Source organism: Triturus cristatus, chromosome 5_1, assembly GCF_964204655.1.
Source record: "Triturus cristatus chromosome 5_1, aTriCri1.1, whole genome shotgun sequence".
Classification (NCBI taxonomy): domain Eukaryota; kingdom Metazoa; phylum Chordata; class Amphibia; order Caudata; family Salamandridae; genus Triturus; species Triturus cristatus.
This window is the reverse complement of record NC_140587.1, coordinates 527,981,949-528,004,630: the sequence shown is the minus strand read 5'-3', so window position 1 is coordinate 528,004,630 and position 22,682 is coordinate 527,981,949. Positions and strand designations below refer to the sequence as shown.

The 22,682-nt window shown below is 43.1% G+C and overlaps 1 protein-coding gene across 4 annotated transcripts in view; it reads left to right on the top strand.

The window, feature by feature from the left end:
• LOC146831152 (uncharacterized) overlaps positions 1 to 22,682 on the top strand; it is a 1,851,363-nt gene that overhangs the window by 590,523 nt on the left and 1,238,158 nt on the right. For all 4 annotated transcript variants that reach the window (XM_085605390.1, XM_085605389.1, XM_085605391.1 and 1 more), the window contains 2 exons: positions 10,346 to 10,513; positions 19,989 to 20,072. In XM_085605390.1, the coding sequence (XP_085461516.1) occupies positions 10,346 to 10,513; positions 19,989 to 20,072 (252 nt within the window). The remainder of the gene's footprint in view (positions 1 to 10,345; positions 10,514 to 19,988; positions 20,073 to 22,682) is intronic.

The window sequence follows — 22,682 nt, the reverse complement described above, 5'->3', positions numbered from 1 at the left end:
CTGGCTGTGATCCAACAGGGGCAGCTGCATTGCTGTGGACACTGACTCCCCGCCTGACTGCCATCTGTGGTGTTTCTGGACGGTGCCTGCTGTGATGCACATCCTGTGGAAAAACTGAACCCCACGCCCTTCAAAGGTATATTACAGCGACTCCGCAGCTGGGAGGAACTATGCGGAATTCCACTGAGTTTTTAGTTAACTACACAGAATTCCACAGAGTTGAACTCCATGAGCTCCACCCACCCACCCTCCCCTGATAATTATCTCATCAATGAGGGATTGCGAAGCAAAGTCCTGCATCGAGGATGCGGCATGCAGTCAAAGCGAATCGTCAGTTCGGAAGAGCTGCGAGGCTGTGATGCGGGAACCTGTGCCGTCGTCGAGGCTGTCATCAATGAGGGATTTGAGATGTGAGGGCCTGCGTTGGTAAAGCACAGGCCACACTTCCAATGCCGGTTGCAAGGACGATGCGAAGTCCTTGCTTCAGGAGAACCCTCAAGGCAGACAGTTCTGCTCGGGGTTGCACTGTGAAGCAGAGGAAATGTGTTTGTTCTGCTGTGTACACTGATGGGATTGCAGAGCACCTTCAGGCCCGCTTTCCAGGGTCCAGGGCTGGGGTGGCACCACTTGGCAGGGTGGGACTCACAGATGGCAGAGCGCAGGTGCTGAATTCAAGGTTGTTGAATCCTTCTGTCCCCAAGGCTCTAGTCAGGAGGCTGGCCAACTAGCTCTTGGAGTCACTTTGGGGTCCTGTGTTCAGCAGATGCAGATCCAGTCCTTGCCGCCAAGGTAAGAGGTCAACACAGCAGGACAGCAGTTCCTTCAGAGCAGCAGTCCAGCAGAGTGTCAGCCCTTTTAGCAGCACAGCAGCACTTCTTCTTGGCAGAGTATCCACAGGTCCAAAAGTGTGCCAAAAAGTTAGTGTCTGGGGTCCAATATTTATACCTGCCTTTCCTGTGAAGTGAGGAGAAGCTGATAGAGGATTCCCTTTGAAGTCCCCATGCATCCATCCTTCCCTGTCCAGGTTCCAGAGTAACTACAGGGTGTGTGCAACCGTTTGTGTGGAGGCAGGACACAGCCTTTTCAAGTGTAGATAAGGGAGTGCCCATATCCACCCTCCCATCCTGCCAGTGATGGCCCATCTAGGTACTCCTAAGGTCTCTATAGTGTGTGGATGCCTAGGAATAATACACAAAGTTCAACTGTCTGCTACACCCAGTCATATGACCCAGAGACAGGCACCAAATTTCTAAGGCAGGAAAATGTCAACTTTTAAAAAGTTAATCTAAAAAAACAAGAGCGACCCTAATATACATGTGAACACGGGTATTATTTATAAATGTAGAAAAAGTGTTCACATGGAACTCATTTAAAAGAACAATAGGATACAACAGGTGTTGGACTTAGCCCTTCTGGCAGGTTCACCCCCGAAACTTTTTGCTTTTTATTGGTGACTTGGTGTAGTGCTTTTTGGTTTCTGCGCACTTTACCGCTGTGTCCCAGGGTAAAGTGCGTGCGTGTAGGAAGGTTGGCCTGCCCACCCATAGGAATGCATGGGGGAATGTATGTGTCCTGGTAGTTCCTGATGCGTGGGTTGTGCAGGCCCGAGTTTGGTATGTGCGGACTCGTGTGATTGAATGCTGCGCGATGATGTGTGCGGTGTGCATGTACCTAGTGTGGAAGTGCCACTTCTAGAAGTGGGCACTTCGGTGTGCAGTATGAAATGTGTGGCTTGTCTGGCGATTGGCTGGTGGAGGTCATGTGACGGACTAGGGAAATCCCCAGAGTCAGGAGGAGTCACCCAGTGGTGAATGGGGAGTTTAGCATACTGATGGCTGCGGAGGAGTACACCTGGGTCCTGAATAGGACAGGGCTTTCCCCACACAATGCTGGCTCCGGCCCCTGTGGTGCGTCTGATGACCCTAGCCTTGCCAGTGAATAGGGAGTGGGGCTGAGCAAAACAAAGTGCTCAGGAACCTGTTGTAACTGGTTCGCCCCTTCCCTGCACCTTCAGACAAAGACTTTTACTGTATAAAAAGGGGCTGTGTCCCCTTACAATTGGTTCTCTTCCAGGATCAACTTGAGGGGGGCCTGCTGCTGCTGGGCGCCAGGAGAGACCGCCACTGGGGACTGCCTCCCTGCTGGAGGGCCCTGTGAGCTGGCTCTGGGCCCAGTCTTTGCCCCCCTGCTCTTGGAAGACTTTATTGCAGGACTCTTATTGTCTGTAGCGCCTGGGAGCGCTCTTTGGACTTTCTAGCGCTGGGCGCGCTGTTTGGCTTCATAGCGCTGTGAGCGCTTTGATTCTGGAGGCCGGTGCCCACCCGGCATTGTTATCGCCATAGGGTGCCTACCCCGCTTATTTGCGTGCCTTTGGCCGTGAGGACGACCGCGGGTGCCCACCCCGCATTGTGCGATCGTTGGCGGGTGCCCACCCCGCTTATTGCTTGATTACGTTGTGGGAGCCTACCCCGTACTGCCGCCGAGAAGCCCGGGCCGACGCGCTGCCTGCAGCGACCCGGAAGCGGAAAGAAGTCACGCCTGGTGGTGGGCGGGACAACGAGGCCGTGCGTTGGTGGAGGGAAGCGGACGAGAGCCTACCCTGCGCTTCCCGGAGCAAAGAGAAGACTGTGAGGAGCGTGACCGGAGCCGGCGAAGGGGAAAGAAGAGAGCAGAGTCGGTGCCTCGGAAGTCCCGGTAAGGAGAGGGCTCGGGTGGTGCCTGTCTGCATTTCAGCCCCCCACGAGGAGGCTCCACCAAAGGGGCCCGCACTCATTGACTGCGAGCCCACGAGGCTCCAATACATACGGGGGCCATTCTTTTTGTGTGTCCAGAGCGGCCCCGGAAGGCAGCGGGCCGCTCCAACGTATTTGGGGTCAGTATTCTGCATTGGTCACGAGCCCCGTGAGGCTCCAACGAAGAGGGGCAATATTTTCATAGAGCCCTGAGAGGCTCCATCGACGGGGCGCATGGTTGCTTTAGAGCCGAGTGAGGCTCCCACGTACTTGGGGGCATTCTGGTGGTTTCCGAGCGCGTGGCGCTCCAACGAAGGGGGGCACCGGTTGTTTCATGAAAGAGCGGCCCCAGAAGGCAGCGGGCCGCTTCCCCCCCCTTGCCCACAGTAACGTTCTAGGGGGCATTCTTTTGGCAGAGCCCAGGAAAGGCTCCACGAGAGCAGCAGATTTGTCTTGAGGGGCACAGTGGTGCCCACGCTCATTCCTACAGCTGCCCAGCACTTAGTGGGCAGCTGCCACGTTTAGGTTGGGGGTCTTTACGCTTTTGGCTTGCGCAGCTGGCGCAGTTTTACTGGGACAGGGCGTCCTAGCCCCGACAAGGCCAGTTGGCCTAGGGACTGCCACAGGTGGTGGCTCATGTGAGTTTTGCGCTATGACTCCTAACCTGCACCTCTGAATGTATTTTTATGCGTCATGTGCCTTGTTTTACACCGCTGAATGTATTTTATGCATCATGTGTTTTCCTTCCCTACACCTCTGAATGTTTTATGCATCATGTGTAATGTGTGTTTACCCCTACAGGTATTGTGATACTTAGGTGGTTGTTTTCTCCTAGTACAGGTGGTGCTAGTGAGGCCCTAGTTCCCTGCGCGATAGTTTCCTAAGGTGGTTAGGGTTGCGTAGGTGGTACTTTCTTGTTACCAGTAGTTACTGGTTGTGTGATATACATGTTATTTTTGTGCTACAGTAATTTTATATTTGGTGCTAAGTGCTGAATTCTAAAAGTGCTAATGCCGGACAGTGGTCCAGGTGGCCCTGTCCCCTGTACATATAATCCCTTGTAAATTCTGCCCGTGCCTGTTGGCACATTGTAAGGTGTGTGTTTTTATCTAATGTGTTTTGCTATAATACAAAGGTTATTTTTATAGAATACCTTGTGTGGAGTTTCCTTTGTGGTGGGCCTTGGGTGTTGTTGCTGGGTGCGCGCGCAAACGCTTTACACCTTGCCTCAGAGATAAGCCTGACTGCTCGTGCCAAGCTACCAAGGGGGTGAGCAGGGGTTATCTTTGGCGTGTAACTTCCTTGCCCTGACTAGAGTGGTGGTTTCTGCCTGACTTTGGCGCAAGCCTTAGCCAACCAGAAATCGCCAGTTCTAACAACAGGAAAATCCAGCACTGAATTAATCAATATTGAACAGATCTAACTCTACAAATCTTTTTTTTGTCATGAGCGAATCTTATCATGAAACCATTGAAAGCGTCAACCAGTATATTAATCAATTCATCCGAATTGACTTTATTTTCAGAAAGCAATTAGAAGTATATACAGCAATTAAGTCACAAACGATCTAGTGAGTGGTGAAAAAGAGTATTTTAACAGAACTCCAAGTGCAAAGGACCATAGCAGAACAAAGTGAAGAAAGTGACGATATATAAATACAAATAAACAAGCATATTGGTATAAATCAAAAAACAGCCAATGGTATTGCATACAAATAAGAACACTAGGGGAATTATGTGGTGTGTTTGTGATATCTTAGGTCCGTCTTTAGATGGTGTTGACGGCATTTCGACCCTGTGTTGGATAAAAGGTTCTCATAAGGACTAGAGTTGACCTGGGAAGTGGTTGAAATGTGAGAAGGGCCTACAGGCAGGATGAGCGAGGCAGACTGCGTGGCTGCGTAGGACGTGACAGTTGGTCTCTGTGGGATGCACAAAAACTGGGCTTCCTAAAAGTGAGATGCCTGTAAATGCTTCTAGTGGTCCTTTGGCACTGATTGTACTGCCCACTTAAGTAGCTCTGTAAACATGTCTCAAGCCTGCCTTTGTAGAGCCTGTGTGTGCAGATTTAAACTGCCATGTCGACCTGGCATGTTGACCTTCTTGCCGTGCCCAAACATTCCTTTTTAGTACATATAAGTCACCCCTAAGTTAGATCCTGGACAGCCCACGGGCAGGGTGCTGTATATTTAAAAAGTAGGACATGCGTTTAGGATTTGCATGTCCTGGTAGAGAAAAACTCTTAAATAATCTTTTCACTTCTGCAAGCCCTATCTCTCCCATGGGATAACATTGGGTTTACCTTATCACATTTTAGAAGTGTAATTCTCAATTGGGAAGAGATGGGACCCTCACGTTTGTAGTCTCTAGAATCACAATTTAAAATCACACCTGATGTCGAAGTCGTATTTTAAATTGTACTTTTGAAAATGGCACTTTTTGGGAAGTTGCCATGTTTAATCTTTAGCCATTTGATGCCTTCTGTCTGTCTCTGAATACACATCTGGGGTGGGTGACATCTGGGCTTTGTGCATTCACTCTAGACAGCTACACAAAGGCAGCTTAGGTATGACTGATGAGCTATCCACACCTTCTGTCTGTCTCTGAATACACATCTGGGGTGGGTGACATCTGGGCTTTGTGCATTCACTCTAGATAGCTACACACAAAGGCAGCTTAGGTATGACTGATGATCCATCCACATCCTGATGGACCATCCTGGGCAGGATGGGAGGGAGAAGATGACACTTACACCTGAATAGGCTGTGATCTGTAACAGTCACCTGTCCACACATAATGGGCTAGTTACCCCCCTGTAGTGAGTCTGGAGTCAGAGCACTAAGGGCAGGGACTCTGTGCACTTCAAAGGCATCTATTTAAAGTCTCCCCCACTTCAAAGGAACTACTGGGTATCAGTACTGGACCTCTGACACCAACTCAGTACACTTCAAAACCTGTGGATAATTTGCCAGGAAGAAAGACTGCTGTGCTGCTACAAGGATTGCCACTCTGCTGGATGTCTACTCTGTTGAATTCCTGCTCTGTTGTGCTGACCCGTGGCCTTGTTCCCTCTTGCTTGAGAATGAGAAGGTCTGGACCTGCATCTCTCTAACCCAGAATCAGAGTTGCTCAAAGGGCTTGTCTGCTTGCCTCCTGTTCTGATGTCTCGGGGACATCAAAGACTTCCAACTCCTCTACCTAGAGCCCGTGGACTCTGACATCTAAGATTCTTGTTCTGCCAAGTGGTGCCAATCCAGTCATGGAACCTTGGAAGTGAGTATAAAGTGCTGCAACTACCAAAGTCCACGTATCACCATCTTTGCGTGTCTAGGAACTGGTGCATCATCATCGGAACTTACGAATCAGAACCACAGCATCACCGCTGCTGCAGTGAGAGATGATTGATGCATCCCCTCAACATTGTGGAAAAACCCTCCGCATTAGCTTCAGAACCAACGCATCTTTGGCCCGGCGCTTCGTCTTCGGAATGGCACATAGTCAACATTGCTTTGAAGAAATCGGCGCATCACATCGATACAGGATTGACACCAGTGCATTGCTTGGCTATACCCCACATCTTGCTGTTTTGACCAGGATCAAAGTACTTTTGTTCAGCGGGCCATGCTTAGCTCCTGTATTCATCCCACGCTCGATCGCAGTTGGCCTACACTCTTGATATTGTCCGGTTATGATTATTATTTTTGTGGTTGTCATTTTTGTCATGTTCTGTTAATTAAATTAATCTCTATTATCTAATCAGGTACGGTCTATTTTTTGTGTTGTTTTCACCGTTTTACTGTTGGAAGAGTTGCACAAATACTTCACACATTGCCTCTTAATTCAAGCCTGACTTCTCTGTGCCAAGCTACCAGACGGTGATCACAGGTTAATTTATGGTGTGTAACTGACTTACCCTGCCTAGGGTTGGGGTTCCTGCTTGGACAGGGTGCATACCTTTGCCAACCAGAAAACCAGTTTCTAACATATATGTAAACTGATGGGCCTTAAGATAGTTTTGCAGCTGCATAAAAATAGTCTTTCTCCATAGTGACAGATGAAGGATCATCAACTGGTCACAGTAGATAATGCATAAACAAGTTTGTTTATTTCAGTTCTAATGATATTGTGTATAAAAGCCATGTGTGTGTCCTCATAGAGTTTTAATCAATACTAACACTTACTGTATTCAAGTTGGAAAAAGTTGACCGATTCCTGTTATTTTGCTTCCCTAAAGTCTTCCTACCCCTGCTAAATAAAAAAACCCTGTCTCTGTTGCATTAAGACTGTTTAAGCTTCCAATTACAGGCTTTGGCTCATCAAGCAGACTTTTGTCAGCTATAGAATGTGGAGTGGTTTAATGGGAAGACGATAAACAAGGTCCTATTATTTCTATAACTGAATTTTATGATAGCTGAGATAATAGGATTCTTAGGGAGTAAGTGGTATCTACCAAATTTCACATATCACCAGCTGAAGTCAATGTGTTCAATTTGTTCAGTTGAGCTTACCCATACAATATAGGGTTTTTTTCAGTCATACTGGTTGTGAGAAATTGGGTTGTTGGTTGAGGGGCTGTGAGCCCTTTTGAAGCAACAGCTGCAATCCTTGTCACGATGAACCACAAACAGTCACTAAATTAACCTGTGCTTAACCCTCTGGTAGCTTGGCACAAAACCAGTCAGGCTTAACTTAGAGGTAATATGTAAAGTATTTATGCAGCACACAAACAGCAATAAAGTGAAAATACAGCACAAGAAAATCTCTCACCAATTAGAAAAAATAGAGTCCAAAATAATAAATGTTTGACACCGAAATTCCAACAATCCAATCATTAGAACTTGAAATATGCAATTTCAAAATGTTAACATAAGTAAAGTTCCTAAAAGTGCAAAGCGCCAAATGTGATTATTTGATCACGCCGGACCAGGACAATGTCACAAGTTCAGGCCAATCATGATGGAGTGAGGGATGGATATAGAGTCCAGGTCAGTCCCTCTGAGAATTGTACCATGTGTCCTAGATGTGGAGCATTGTGTTGTGCTGTCTCTGTTCCGATGAGGAGCTGCAATGCAAGCTCCTGCATCAAGTTGCATCACACTGCCTCAATTCCAATGTGGAGCTGAGAGGGATGCGAGGTGAGGTCCTGTGTCAAGTTGCTTCGCACTGCGTGGGTTATGATGTGGTCATAAATCATAGGTTCTGAGGTGCTGCAATGAAAGTTCCCGCATCAAGCTGAGTCAGATCTGAGGAAGCTCGCATTTGGCCAAGGAGAAGCACACTCTCATGTCAGCCAAGGGTCTAGGACCTGGGGGGGGCACCTCTTGGGGATCAGGACTCACCTCAGAAGAGGCTAGCAGCAATGCACAGGTGGGTCCAGTTGAGACTGGGAAGATGCATGACAGGTCTCTGGAGCTTGTTATGTCCCTGTAGCTCAGAACAGGAGGCCAGTTATCTAGCCCTTAGAGCCACCCTGCTAGTTCTGGGTTCAAAGGTCAATCCTTCCAGCAGCAGGGCAGTAGATCAGTCCTACTTCTGAGTCTTCCACAGGTCCAGAAGTAATCTGAAGAGTGGGTTTGAGTGCCCTATTTTATACCTGGTGCTAGTTTTGAAATGAGAGAACCTTCTGGAGTTTTCCCCCCATAAAGGCGTTCGTACTCTCCTGCCTCAATGGACTGGTCCCATTCTGTCTGCAGTCAGTGTCTTTGAAGTGCAAGTAGGTCTGCACACAGCTACAACGCCCATCCTGTCTTGGAAGACCTGTCCTGCCAACACCCAGACCGTCTATTGTGTGGCTGTCTGGGAGGAATACACAAAGGCCAACTACACCTAGTCATGTGACACAGGAATAGGATGCAGGTACCAAATGGTGAGGACAAGAATATGCCAACTTTCAAAAATGATTCCAAAGGGCACCTTGCTCACGCACTCAACTGTTGCACTGCGAAAATAGGAAACAATCCTTCTCAATGAAACATGTCTTCCTGAATCTGTCCATTTAAACCACTGGATACCAATATTTTTATCACCATTAATCCTTGTTTTTATAATCACTTTCTAAAAGTGGCATTTTCATAATAGTGACTTAAAATCCAACCTTACTTTTAAAGAGGGCTTTAAATAACAAGTCTTCAGACACCAAACATAATATTCCTACGTGCTCAATGAAAAGATATCAATTATTAAATGTTATAAGGTAACCAAAAATATTATCTTGGGAGAGGTAGGCATCCAAGTAGGAAAAATGGATTTATGAGTTTTTCACTACTAGAACATTTAAAACTTAAAAGTACATGTCCAACTTTTGAAATGCAACGCACGCTGCTGAATGGTCAGTTTAGGGCCTACCCTAGGGGTGTCTTACATGTATTGAGAAAAGTATTTTGCCAAATTGAAATGGAAGTTTAAAACTGCACACACAGGCTGCAAGGGCAGGCCTGACACATGTTTTAAAGGGCTACATAAGTGGGTGGCATAATAAGTGCTGCAGGCCCACTAGTAGCATGTGATTTCCAGGCCCTGGAAACCTGTAGTAGCACTTTACTAGCGACTTACAGGTACATTAAATATACCAATTGGGTGTAGGCCAAATTAAGCATGTTTAGAGGAGACATCACAAGCACTTTAACACTGGCTGAAGTCACAAAGTGTGCAGAGTCCTACAGCCTACAAAACAGGTTCAGAAAACAGGAGGGATGAAGGCAAAAGGCCTGGGGGTTACTTTGCAGAGAGGACCAGGTCAAACACTGGTCCCAACTTCATTTAAGGGGGATTGCTTTTTAATGACCAGGACAGCTACTTTTAACTTGGCTTGCAAGGTGATGGCTGTGGTCCTGGCTGAGTTCCTGTGTGGGATTGGCCTGATTTTAGATCAGAAAGAAATTACAACTAGAATTAAAAATAAAATATAGTGAAATGTCCAATATATTTACACAAAGAATAACCTAAAATGGCTCAATTTACCACACTCCCAAAAAATGGTGCTGAAAATCCCTCCCCCACTAGTCAGACCCATTGTTTACATAATGCGAAGTACTTCACAGTAATTTCCTTCTAGTACATACTAATGCAGCCTCTAAGTGATCAGGGTTAGCCTCCTCAAATACTGAGATGATGCAGAGATGAGAATGAATTCTCCTTCTGGTACGCCCAGATATGGCTTTATGGTTAAATGCCTCTTGCATATTTAATTATAGTATTAATCTGTGGCTTTGTACTAGCTGGGTCAAGCACTAGATGTACCAGAGGCATAACTCCTACCGACCCCTCACCTCACACGCCCAGCTCTCCAAGGATGAACCGGGAGGTACTAGCTTGTGTGAACCTCGCATTGGTTGTGACATCCGCCTGGGTCGCCCCTGCTCCTGCTGTGTCTCTGGCTTGCACCTTGCATGTACCAACTTGACCACTTCATTCTCCTGATCAGTTCATTGGTCACACACATCCACCACCAGAAAACTGAAGTTCACTTAATGCTCTTTAGCTAGCTGTGGACAACAGAAGACAAATTTATGACTGAAATGCATTAATCTTTTCTAGCCAAGTAACTTGTTTGCATTCTGCAACTTTATGATAAAAAGGTACCACTCGATCTGACACATGTTTGTTCTGACACAGTTGCTTCACAGAGAAAAGGTTTTGCAGAAACTCAAAGAAGAGAATGATCAGTTAACAGATGACATCAAGCAAAAGTCCCAAGTCATTACCAAGCTGGGTGAAGAAAGGCGAAAGCTAGAGATGGATTTGGCAATTGTTTTGGAAAAACACAAAACTGCTCAGCAGGAGGTATGTTTGGTTCACACCGATTGTAATTAATACCTCTTTTGCGGGGCATACATTCTGATTTTCACGTACATCTATGAACTCATACTTCATAAATAATGCATGTTGTAGATTGGTTTTATTTATGTTAAAGAAATTATCGTTCAATGCCAATAGTAAGGATTAAGTGTCAATAATTGTTGCAATGTGTGTTTTTGTACATTTTTGTTGTGTGTATGTATTAGTCTGGTCTAGTAACACCTCTGTAACACCTCTGTGGCTAAGATTTACAACTCACTCCACAGAATGTCCAAATTTTGCATTCTAAGTAACTTTTCCCTATTTTGAGCAATTTGCTCCATGCACAGGGTAAAGAGCCTTAAGCATGTCAAATATTGGAAGATTGGTTAAAGGATTTAAAAGTTGTAAGGGGGTGTTAAAGACTTGTGACCTTTCCAGATAGCATAGATTTTTCCACATGCAACTATCACCGCAAATAAACCCTAAATCTTAACAACAAATTTTATTGCTCAGCAGTCTAACAAAAAGTGCCTTTTCATTATTTGTTGTAACTCCTTCCACCCGTTTTGGTGATATAAGTTAAGATGTTCGTGCATCAGTGATATAAACGTCTATAATTGTTTGCAAACAATTGTTAAATGACTGTGAAGAGCTGATAGTGATGAGAGAACTCCATATACATATATAAAGAATATATGGTACTTGTAAACATTTGAGGTCGCAAACAGACTTAGGTGTATCCTGGGACTCTGGCCCAAGATACAAGGTTTGACTTTCCTACCCACGGGTACCTGGACTTGAGCTGGGGAGTATGCGATACTGTAGCCTCACACAAGCCACTGAGCATATCTGCTGATGTGGTGTTCATGCTTTATTACTAACAGGCCTGTAAAGAGTTCAGGGATGCAGTGGTAATTCAAACCCAATTTCATTCTTCAGAATAGAACACTCAAGCACTGCACTAAGAAAAGTTACTATATATGTTTAAAAGTGGTTTATTTCAACACTCGCCCTGTTGCGTAGTACATGAGTAATAACCACACAAAATACAATTAAAAACAGCACTTATGCATGTTGCTAGCAGCGAGATTAAAATGAACAGTTCTAACAAATTGAGAATGTTCCTGAAAGCCTAAGCCTAACACCTTAAAAACGATTTCTATGTGCTACGCTTTGAGAGCATGGAATAGCGCACTGCATTCCTGCTCACAGCAAATTAGCTGTGGTTATCAGTCCTCAGACTGAGAAGGAAAAACACATGATTAGCTGGGCTCAACTCCTCTCCCCCTGCATCCACTCTCAGCATAAAAGTGAGGACCTCTCATGATAACCTGGTGCGAAGGCCTCTACAGCTCAGTTTTCCATTCACGGAGTTTATATAGGGTTGACCACTGACTTTTAGCCTACATTAGATAACTTTCCATTAATCTGAGTGTAATAACTGGTCTAAACCTGCATGAAGAAAGTCGCCTACTCATTTATTTTACACTTCTTCTGTCAGACCTTGAAACATAGAACTTCTTCTGTCGGACCTTGAAACATAGATATCACATAGCTTGTAGCAGGCTTGATTCACTTTATGTGTTAGCACAATTATTGTTAAGATTAAATGACGCTTTCACAAATTCTGTGAAAAATAATGACATAGCACACACACATGCACAAAATGCTATATGGGGTCCAAAAAATAAACATTCCCAGATATTTGAGAAGAACCTGTAAAATGTATTAAAGTCACACCACATTCCAAATCATAACACAAGTGCATTAGTCATAAATATCAGCAAAACATACACTTAACTGTGAGAAACCCAAGTAAAACAGACTTTAGTACACTTCATTTTCAACACATCGTGATACCTTGTGTATTGGCTTTTGTAGCACTGAAAACTCTACAAGATAATCATGACCATCAAATGTGTTTAAAAAAAAGTTTGCATCATTTGCAATTATGACAAATAATGACATACAAATAATGCTCTCATCAATAGATATAAAAGCTGTTCCTCTCTGAAAGCAAAAAAATCCCTTAAAATAAATCTTAACGGGCACTTAAAGATATCTTGAGTATTAATATTGACTCAATCACAAAATCTCAAAATGTAATATGCCATACCCTGCTCGTACTGTAGAAAGAGATACAGAACACATGGCATACCCTTATATACTTATAGTGTCAGAATATGTACATCTACTCTGTTTAAAACAACATGGCAAGGGAATAGCTGAATGCCTCTTTCTGAGTAGCCCTGTAATTCTGATAGGGCTAATCGAAGTAGTTACTGGACCCATCAGAATTACGAGTCATGCAAGAGCTCTTCTGTTTCTTTCCTGTATCACAGCTGAAAAGTCACATTGAACTGCTAGGCAGCTCTTAGGAATATCGAGGTAAATTGAGAATCGAATTGCAAATTTCACACATACAGCACCACATAACATAGTGTACCATACCAGGAATTGAATCTTTAATGATTACACATTTTGACAGTCAGAAATGTGCAACAAAACCCCACAAAACCCAAAGTAGTAACTCATACTTGCATGTTGGATGCAAATGACATTGTACAGTAACATCTCTTGGCCATAGCCACAAACCAGTCAATCATGATCAACACAAGGTGCTTTCACAAAATATCAACACTTTTATGAACAAAGAAAGAGTTTTGCGATTGTCAGTTAAATTCAACGCCCATCCAGCCACGTAGTCATACAGTTATACAAGCTCTTATACTGTAATCAATACATTGCTTTGTCCCTCATTCATATTTTGTTATTTTCTGTTCACACTTGCAGCCAAGGCCATTTTATTTTCAGAATCTTTAATGGTCCTGAGCACAGAATATTTATGATTTATTTCTTTTGCATCTTGTGAGCCATGATCTGCTCCAAACCAACAATGAAATAAATAGAATGTTAAACTCAGTGTACTCTACTACTCACATACATACAACTATATATAAAAATATTACCCAGTGACGGTCACCACTGTGTGGTTATAGTTAGGACCAAGTTTACAATGGAAATGGAGTTTTGGTTTGCTAATGACTTTAACACCGTTTGGCAAATTTTCACGAAACTGTCTAAAAAAGGTCTCATCCACCTCAGCTCCTTCCTAGAAAGTTTCAAGATGATTTGTCAAGCAGGAGTTGCGAATAAGTGTGGTTCCAAAACAGATTCTCCCCAATGCAATTTCCCATAAGAAGGTTTGACACGGGAACAGTAAAAGCGTCTAAACGGAATTACACCAAATTTGGCAGAAAGCTAGACCTTTACCCAGAAAGTATGCTTTTTGTCATTTGGTGTAAATCCGTTCAGTAGTTTTTGAGAAACTAAGGTTCAAAATATATGTATATTTCACGCTGTGGAGAATCTGACACCCTACAGATCTAATGATAAGATCTGATTGGCTGCCCCAACATGAATAAAGACATTGCAGCATTGATTTTAGAACTCTGGGACTCAGTCCCCTATCCTGAAAAAGAATTTAAAAAAGCATATTGTGACAGGGTAGGGGTTCCCTGACTCCTTTAGCCTGGTGGCAATGGTTCCATAAACATTCTACGGATTCACAGTAAAATTTTGAAACAAAGGTCACTCTTTTCAAATAAAAGCCGGTGGTGTCTAGGTCCACGGAGTCAGTGAAATGTAAATCTTTGTAGAGCGGCGAATACGGCCACCTTCCATGAGCCATTTGAATACCCATGGGACTGCATCCTCTGGGGCCAATAACATTTTTATGGGGAGGGGGTATGTGCAGTCCTTCTCCCTAGGCCATTTAAACGCCCCAAGGGACACTCTCACTGGGACCTGGTGTGTAATTTTTGGTCAAAGAGGAGCCCTCTCCCTGAGCCATAGGATAGTTTTGGGGAACCCATCCCTGTGGCCTGAAGAGAGACAGTGTCCTGGGGACCCAATACCCAGGACACCGTTTTGTTCCCAACTCAGGAGAGTGTGGGCAGGGTATATAACTCTAATTAATCTAATTCCCTGCCTGCACTCTTGTGGGCAAGGAAAATACTTTTGCTCCTGCCCTGTGGGAGCAGAAACTAAAGCTGCTCCTGCCAGGTGGGAGCAAAGCAATAGAGCTAACTCCCACCAACACACAGGATGGGTGCTGGCAGTGGCTCCAACTGGGCCTCGGGTGCCATAGGCCTCTCCCTGCAGCACCCAATGATGTGCATGTTATGGGTGCCGCAGGCGTGACGAGGCACACACTTAAAAAAAAAAAAGACACTAGCAGCACGGGAGTAGGCTACCTGCTCTGCCAATTTTACCGAAGTTTAAAAAGAAAATCACAGTCTCGTCTCTTCCCTATTGAAGCAGCGAGGCTACTCAATAAATACTTCTGGTAGCACCCCATAATTCCCTGCATGGGCTGTATTTTTATGTAGTTATTTGTGGTGGTGCTCAAGGAGGAGCGAGACACCACCAAAAATTCACAAAAGTGTTGTGGGGAGCTGCAAGTAAACTAGTAGCCCCACCAGATACTTTAGAAAACACACTAAGCCCCCTAAAGAGATTACCATTTGGTAAAGCATTCCGAGCTGTAGCTATCTGCTTTTCAGTTGGAATGTGGGGAACCCTTGTGTTTGGTTTTATGGCTGAATTGTGTGGTCTAAATAGTGTGAAAGAAAGACTCAAACACGTTAAGTCATCTGAACACCATGCACAGTTTTGTCATCAATTATGTAATTTCAAATGTTGCAGTGATGTTATCAATGATTCTATAGAACAGGTCATGAGTAATGTAATATGCCGTGTAATTGGCTTTGCATGGTGAGGGCGCAAGTTATAGTTGCTAGAGATAACTATAACTGGTGAATATCAGTGATTTTTTAGTTTAAAACATTATGTTGTCGCTAAAAATTTCACCTACCGTCACTTTAAACTTTCTTTTTTTGGGTGATTTTCTAGGGATTTCTAACGTAAACTAATAGTTTAGTAGCATATGTAAAGGCAGCCATGCGACCAGGCTCTGTGGTCAAGGGGACAACCGATCCCACGGCCAGGCCCTGCATCCAACCAATTGATGCTGCCTCCCTCCCTAAGCCACTTCGCGCCCCTGAGAACTCATTCCTTGGGGCCTTTTTTTTGTAAAGGGGAGAGTGGTGTGCAGCACTCCTCCCCGAGCAACTTCAGACCCTGGGGACCGCATTCCCTTGGGTCTTCGTTTTATTTAAGCAGAGGGGGCAAGCAACCCCCCTCCCTTAGCCACTTTAAACCCCAGGGACCTGATCCCATGGGGTCTTTGTTTTTTTATTAAGGGGAGGGGTCATGTGGCCCCCCTGCCTGAGCCACTAAGGGTCCCAGGGACCCCATCTCCATGGCCCCTCTGTGAGCCAGTAGTGGCCACAGGAACCCATCCCCTGAGGCCAAAAGATATTTGTAAATGGGAGAGGGAGTGCAGCCTTGAGCCACAAATGGTCCCAGGGACCCCATTCTGGGGCCTTTAATGGGGGGCATGTGTTGATAGTAGCCCTAAGGTCACCCAGCCCTGGGGCAAAGACATATATTTTTAGGGAAGGAGAGCACGTGGCCCCCCTGCCCGAACTACTATGGGCTCCCTGGGATCCCAACTTGGGGTCTACTTTTTTTAAAGAAAAGGGAACAGATGCGCAGCCCACCTCCTCGAGCCTATAGTGCCTGAGGATCTCATCCCCGGGGCCTTTTTTTCTAAAATTAAGGGGAGTTGGGTATGCGCCATACCTCCCTAACCCACTTCTGGTCCCAGGGATTCCATCCCCTGGGGCCTTTGTTATTTTTTTGGAGGGGAGGCAATGCTGGCCGCCCTCACAAAGCCACCTGCAGCTCAGTGGACCCCATCTTCTTTTTTAATTGGGGGGGCGTGCAGCCCTACTCCCCAAGCCAATTGTGGCCTGGGGCTTCAGGTTGGCGTTCCTGTGCCCACTCCGCACACCAACAAAACATTACTTTGCTTGCCATTAGGGAGGCCCAAGTGCCCCCGCGGTCCCAGCCAAGTCCCCAGCCTGCACCATTCTGGGTGCTGGCAGGAGCTGGCAGGATTTCCTCTGTTCCTGCCTGGCCAGAAGCAGCTTTTTTTAACTGCTACCGCTGCGCAGAGTATGACCCTGATCTTTCAGGCATAACACTCCTGTGTCCTGGTGGTGGACCCCCAGGACACTGTGCATTTTTGTGCCCCAGGGGATGGGATGGGGTCCCCGGGTTGATATCAAATTGGCTCAAGGAAAAAAACTTTACTGGGCCAATCAGAGTGCTCTATATTTATTTTTTTATTTTAATTTATATTGAAGATGTCATCAGTGATGTTATCAGTTATGTCCCTGACCATGCCATGAGTGATGTAATATATGAGGTCATAAGCAGTGCATTGCTGGGGTGTGAATTATAGTTAGCTCAGCTAACTATAACGGCTGAATTTCTCTGGTTTTGTATGAGTGGAATGTCAGCCTAACTATAATATCCCTGTAACCTTTGTTTTTTCGTGAATGTCAAAGGCTTTTTAAATGATAATTCCTAACTATAACGTCCCTGAAACCTGTGATTTTTTCAGTGAATATGTACATACATATACATATATAAAGATAGATAGATATTTATATACACACACACACATATATACACACATGCACACGTGTAGGTGTATATGTGTATATATTATCTACTGGCGGTCGCCAGTAGATAGTTATAGTTAGGACCGAGTTCCCATAGAAAATCTGAAAATTCTATTTTGAATAACTTTGGCGCCGGTTGACTTATCTTCGGGAAATTTTCAAAACTAATGGGGCGCTCCGCTCAGCTCCTACCCTGGAAGTCTCGGGGTGATTCATCAAGCGGGGGTTGAGAAAAAAGGGGGTCCCAAAACACGTTTTCCCCATGCATTTTCCCATAGGACCTTTAGTCGAAGGTACAGCCCGAACGGCTGAACAGAATTACTTGAAATTTGGCAAAGAGGTAGTCCTCAGGTCAGGCATGTGCCTTTTGCATATTTGGTGTCAATCTGTTCAGTAGTTCCTGAGAAAATTGCAGTTAAAAGTACATAAATATCTATATGCGTGCACCGTGCGCACACGGTGCTCGCACGGGGCGCGCACCAAATGTCCGCAAGCGTAATTCTGATTGGTGGTTTATGTCAGTCAACATTCCAAACAGTCGAAATCAGGAAGTGTCGGACACCATTTTGTGTGTGACAGTGAAAAAGAAAGGTGGAGAACGTGAAAAGGGGGCAGGGTAGAGAGTCCCTGACCCCCTAGGCCTTCTCAGGGGGACCATGAAAGACCCCTAAGGTCCCAAAAAAAAAAAAAAAAATTATAAATATTGCGCGGTGCGCGCACCGTGCGCGCACCCTGAAAAACCCTTAAAAAAATACATTTTAAACTGTTTATAAGTTTATAGAAGATATTAACTATGCTGTTCAACTTTATCCAAATTCAAAAAAAAGAGCTGAGCCATTCCATATTACAGTATACAGTCAATCTATAACTATAGACATAGGTAGTTTATTGTAAAATAAATATATAAAAAATATAATAATACATACATAAATTAGCATTTAAAAAACCTTACAAATTCACTAAAAAAACATAGGTTTCACACACGTTATAGTTAGAAATTAGCATTTAAAAAACCTTGCAAATTCACTAAAAAAACATAGGTTTCACACACGTTATAGTTAGGAATTAGCATTTAAAAAACCTTGCAAATTCACTGAAAAAACCATAGGTTTCACACAAGTTATAGTTAGGAATTAGCATTTAAAAAACCTTGCAAATTCAGTGAAAAAACCCTAGGTTTCACACATGTTATAGTTAGCTGGACATTTCACTCGTACAAAACCATTGAAATTCCCCCGTTATAGTTAGTTCAGCTAACTATAACTCGCGCGACCGCAATCCACTGCTGATGACGTCACATATTACATCACTCATGACATGGTCAGTGACATCACTCATGACATCACTGATGACATCTCAAATGACATCACTGATGACATCACTGATGACATCATCTAGTGAATATGTGTCTCTCTGAAAAATAAATATTTTTTATATATGTATATCTAAAGGTTAATGGAAGAATAAATGGGTAAATAAGTGTCTAAATGGATGTTTTTTTTTGTAAAATTAATTGTATAACTGACTTATTAACAGTCTCTTAGTGAATACAAGTATTAGTGAGTAATGTTTAAATATTTAAATATCTGTATCAGTGTCTCACTTTGTGTATAAGTGGCTGCATGGGTTGGTGAGTAGCTACAGGAGTGTGTAATATGGGTTATTAGTTCGTTTTTCGAGTATCTGTATGAGTGTCTATATGGTTCAGTGGGGGATGTTACTTAGCGTATAGATGCATGAATGAGTGACTCACTGTTTGTATGTGATTGGTTAAGAGAGTAAGTATGTGTACGTTTCTGTAGAAGTAAGTGTAGTGGTGTGTGTATAGCTGTATATGCAAGTAAATGGATGTTTATTTGCATGTGTGAGTATGTGTGTGAGTAACTCTATGTATGAGTGTAGGTGTGGAACAGGATGTATAGGTGTATGAGTACATATGATGACTGAGTACATGTATGAGTGACTATATAGAAGTGTTGATGAATGAGTGCATGCGTATGTAGATTTTGGAATTACTGAATAGGTTGTTCTAACTGGTATTGGTATCTCTATAGTTTTCAAAACTTTAGTTTGTATTTTTCAATGTGTGTATCAAAGTTTATATTAGGATAAGAGGAGGTCTGCCACTCTTACACAAGGATGATGCCATCAGTGATGTCACTGACCATGTCATGAGTGATGTAATATGTGACGTCATCAGCAGTGGATTGCGGTCGCGCGAGTTATAGTTAGCTGAACTAACTATAACGGGGGAATTTCAATGGTTTTGTACGAGTGAAATGTCCAGCTAACTATAACATGTGTGAAACCTGTGGTTTTTTCAGTGAATATATATATATACACACACACACATATATATACACACATATATATACACATACATATATAGATACATATTTATATAGACACATATATAGACACATGCACATGTGTAGGTGTATATGTATTTATTTAAGTATATGTAATGTATATGGCAATGTTTATATGCAATATATTTATTAGTTTATTTTGATGCACAAACTGCGTATATGCTAGGAATGTGTGTGTATATATATTTATATATATATATATATATATATATATATATATATATATATATATATATATATATATATATATATAGAGAGAGAGAGAGAGAGAGCGATCGAGATTTTTAAAATAAATATTGTGTTTGCATGGTAATAAGGTGACATTATAAAGCTAGTAAGTTAGTAACAAAAGCATAAATCCTTGTTTCAAATGTCAAGAGAGTATTGACTAGATGATCAGAATACTAAGCTTCTGCTCCCTTTCATTCTTCTCTAGATATCAGAAATCTAGTACATTGGAAATTATTCAAACACACAAGCTTCTCTTGTCTAATGTTGGTCTTGATCTCATTTTAGGTCAGCAACAGAGATCAAATAATCTTGAACCTGAACACTGATTTAAAAACGTCCCAGGAAAAATATATTGGCTCACAAGAGGAAGTAAGTATTTTATATTTTCATCATATACACCATTACGGTACATTTCTCAAAGACCCCTGACAGATAAAAACAAATGCAGACTAAAGACACTTGTATAACTATATGCAAATACTGAGGAAGAATGTTTTCTTGACCTTCTAAAGAGCCGAAGATTGGTTCTTTTAGTATGTTCCTGTGGAAAACTGCTTTATAGAACACAATAATCATTTGCCGTGGTTGTATTGCTGCACTTTGTCTTCAAATCTGATTTCTAAATGGCCCTGCATCCCACCAGAAATGTTCAGTGTTTCAGTTATACACAATGGTTTTTGAATGCAGCCTTAAAGATCCAGCATGCAGTTTTCATTTGGAGAAGCATTTAGAATGGGAGCCAGAAAAGGAGTTTCAGGAATGGAACAACACTGTGGGTTGATGTTTCAATGCAGACCATTATGTGAAGCGTTTAGATAGATCAGGACGTGCCTGGTAAAATCTCAGTGGTTTGGGCATGGTCAAAGTAGAGATGTTGAAACTTTATAGGGGTGAGGTTGACCGTTCATCATTTCTGAGTTTTATGTTTTGCTAGAAATTACTTCTTTCATAGTGTATGTTCAATTTATCTTGAGATACTGCAGGAAATACATACCTCAATATTAAGTTTGACACTCTCAGATAAAGTGGAGTTAGTTTTTGTTCATCTTAGTGAATATACTTTGTGCTCTAAATATTGTTTGATATGCATGTTATTCTCATTAGTTCTGTCCCGTCAGTCCTGTCTCACCTTATGCAGGATTTTTTTGGTTTCTGCCGTAGAAGTCTATATGAGTTGAAAACTGATTTGCTTGTTCTTGCAACCAAGTCTAGACCAGGAGCAGATAGTCATTTCTGTGCCTTTTGCTCCAGATGATACAGCCAAATATTTTTTAATGAAATGTAGTACCTCGTTGATAGGCAGCGATATTTGCAGTTAATCAATCAATCAAACAATCAATAATCTTTATTTGGTTTTGCAACGAAAAAAACATAAAAGCACATAGTTAAAAAAATACATAATAAAGCATGATAGCAAATTCATCTTTAAATAATTCATTAAAATCAGCATTAACAATAAAAGCACTTACTTCTATACAAAAATACTTAAAATTAATCCCATTTAACAATCATTCAAGCTGCCCAACTACCTAATGTCTTATATATATGTGTGCAGACCATAAAAATGTGGACATGACATAAGAAATGTCCAAAGTACCTAGCTGTTGTAGGAAGATCATTGCTGGTCTACGTTTTCTGAAATGATATTTTCCCAACAAAGGTATTAACAGTTGTTTTCGGGGTTCCACATATTTATTTATTTATTTTGGTGTCTTGGTATAGCACCCAACTCTTTCCTGGAGGAGAATCTGTGCATTGTTTTGATCGCGGCAGGCAAGTACATTCTGTATCAGCCAGGTTCTTGGCATCTTCTTAAAGTTTGTAAAATCTGGGCAGGTACAAAGATGAAGATGGGGGTTTATTTCAATGGTATGGGGCCGTTTGAGATGAGGATCTGAACTAGAGACGTGGGGTCAGCAAAAGAGCTTGATTTGAGGACCTTAGTCGTCTGGAAGGAAGGTAGTAACTAAGTTGTGAAGACAGATATGCTGGCGGGCCTTGTGAAGGGCCTTATGTGTCAGAAATCAGAATTTAAAAACAACCCGCTTTCTGATAGGCAACTGATGTAGTTTCCTTCAGATGGGGAAAGAGGCTGAATGTGCAGGAAAATTGCAGATCAGCCGTGTGGCTGTATTCTGCACTTCTTGCAATTTGGTCATCAGAGTGTAATTTACTGAAACCAGTTAAGCATTCCCATAGTCCACGTGACTGGCTATGAAAGCCTAGCCAAGGGTTTTTCGAGAGGAGTCCAAAAGCCTCATTGTGACATAGCAGGAGCCACATGTTGCATTGACTTGATCCACTATGGATTGGGATTGGTCTATTTTCACTCCAAGATTTTTCACAACCAGCTTGGGCACAGGGTCTGGACCTAGTTTGGAGGGCCACAAGTCTGCTGACCATAGCATGATGGCTTTGACAAATAGCATGATCTCCGTCTTCTTGCTGTTTAGTTATAGGCAATTCCTGTTCATCCAAACAACGATTTCCCTCATAGAGTATGCAAATTTGTATTTCATTTTATCTGGATCGGGGCATAAAGAAACGAGAAGTTGAGTGTCATCTGAAAATGACATGTTCTCCACCCTGCATGCTCTCATGATTTGTGCTAGTGGCGCTACATAGATATTAAACAGTGTTGGACTCAGGCACAATCCCTGGGGGACTCCCTTGTTCATTTCCATCATTCTTGACTTGAAAAATCCAAGTCAGTCATGTTGTGTGCGGTTGTCTAAGAAGTCCCTGAGCCAATGTAACGCCCTGACATGAAGACCAGCCTCATGAAGTCTGTGGATTAGGATGGACAGGGAGCCTTGTCAAAGGCCACTGATAGATCCTGTAGCACTAAAATGACCATCATTCCAGCATCTAGAGAGATCCTAATGTCATCAGTAACAGCCAACAGTGCAGTCTCAGTACTGTGTAGCTCTCTGAAACCCAATTGAGAGGGGTCTAAGATCTTATGCTCTTGAAGAAAAG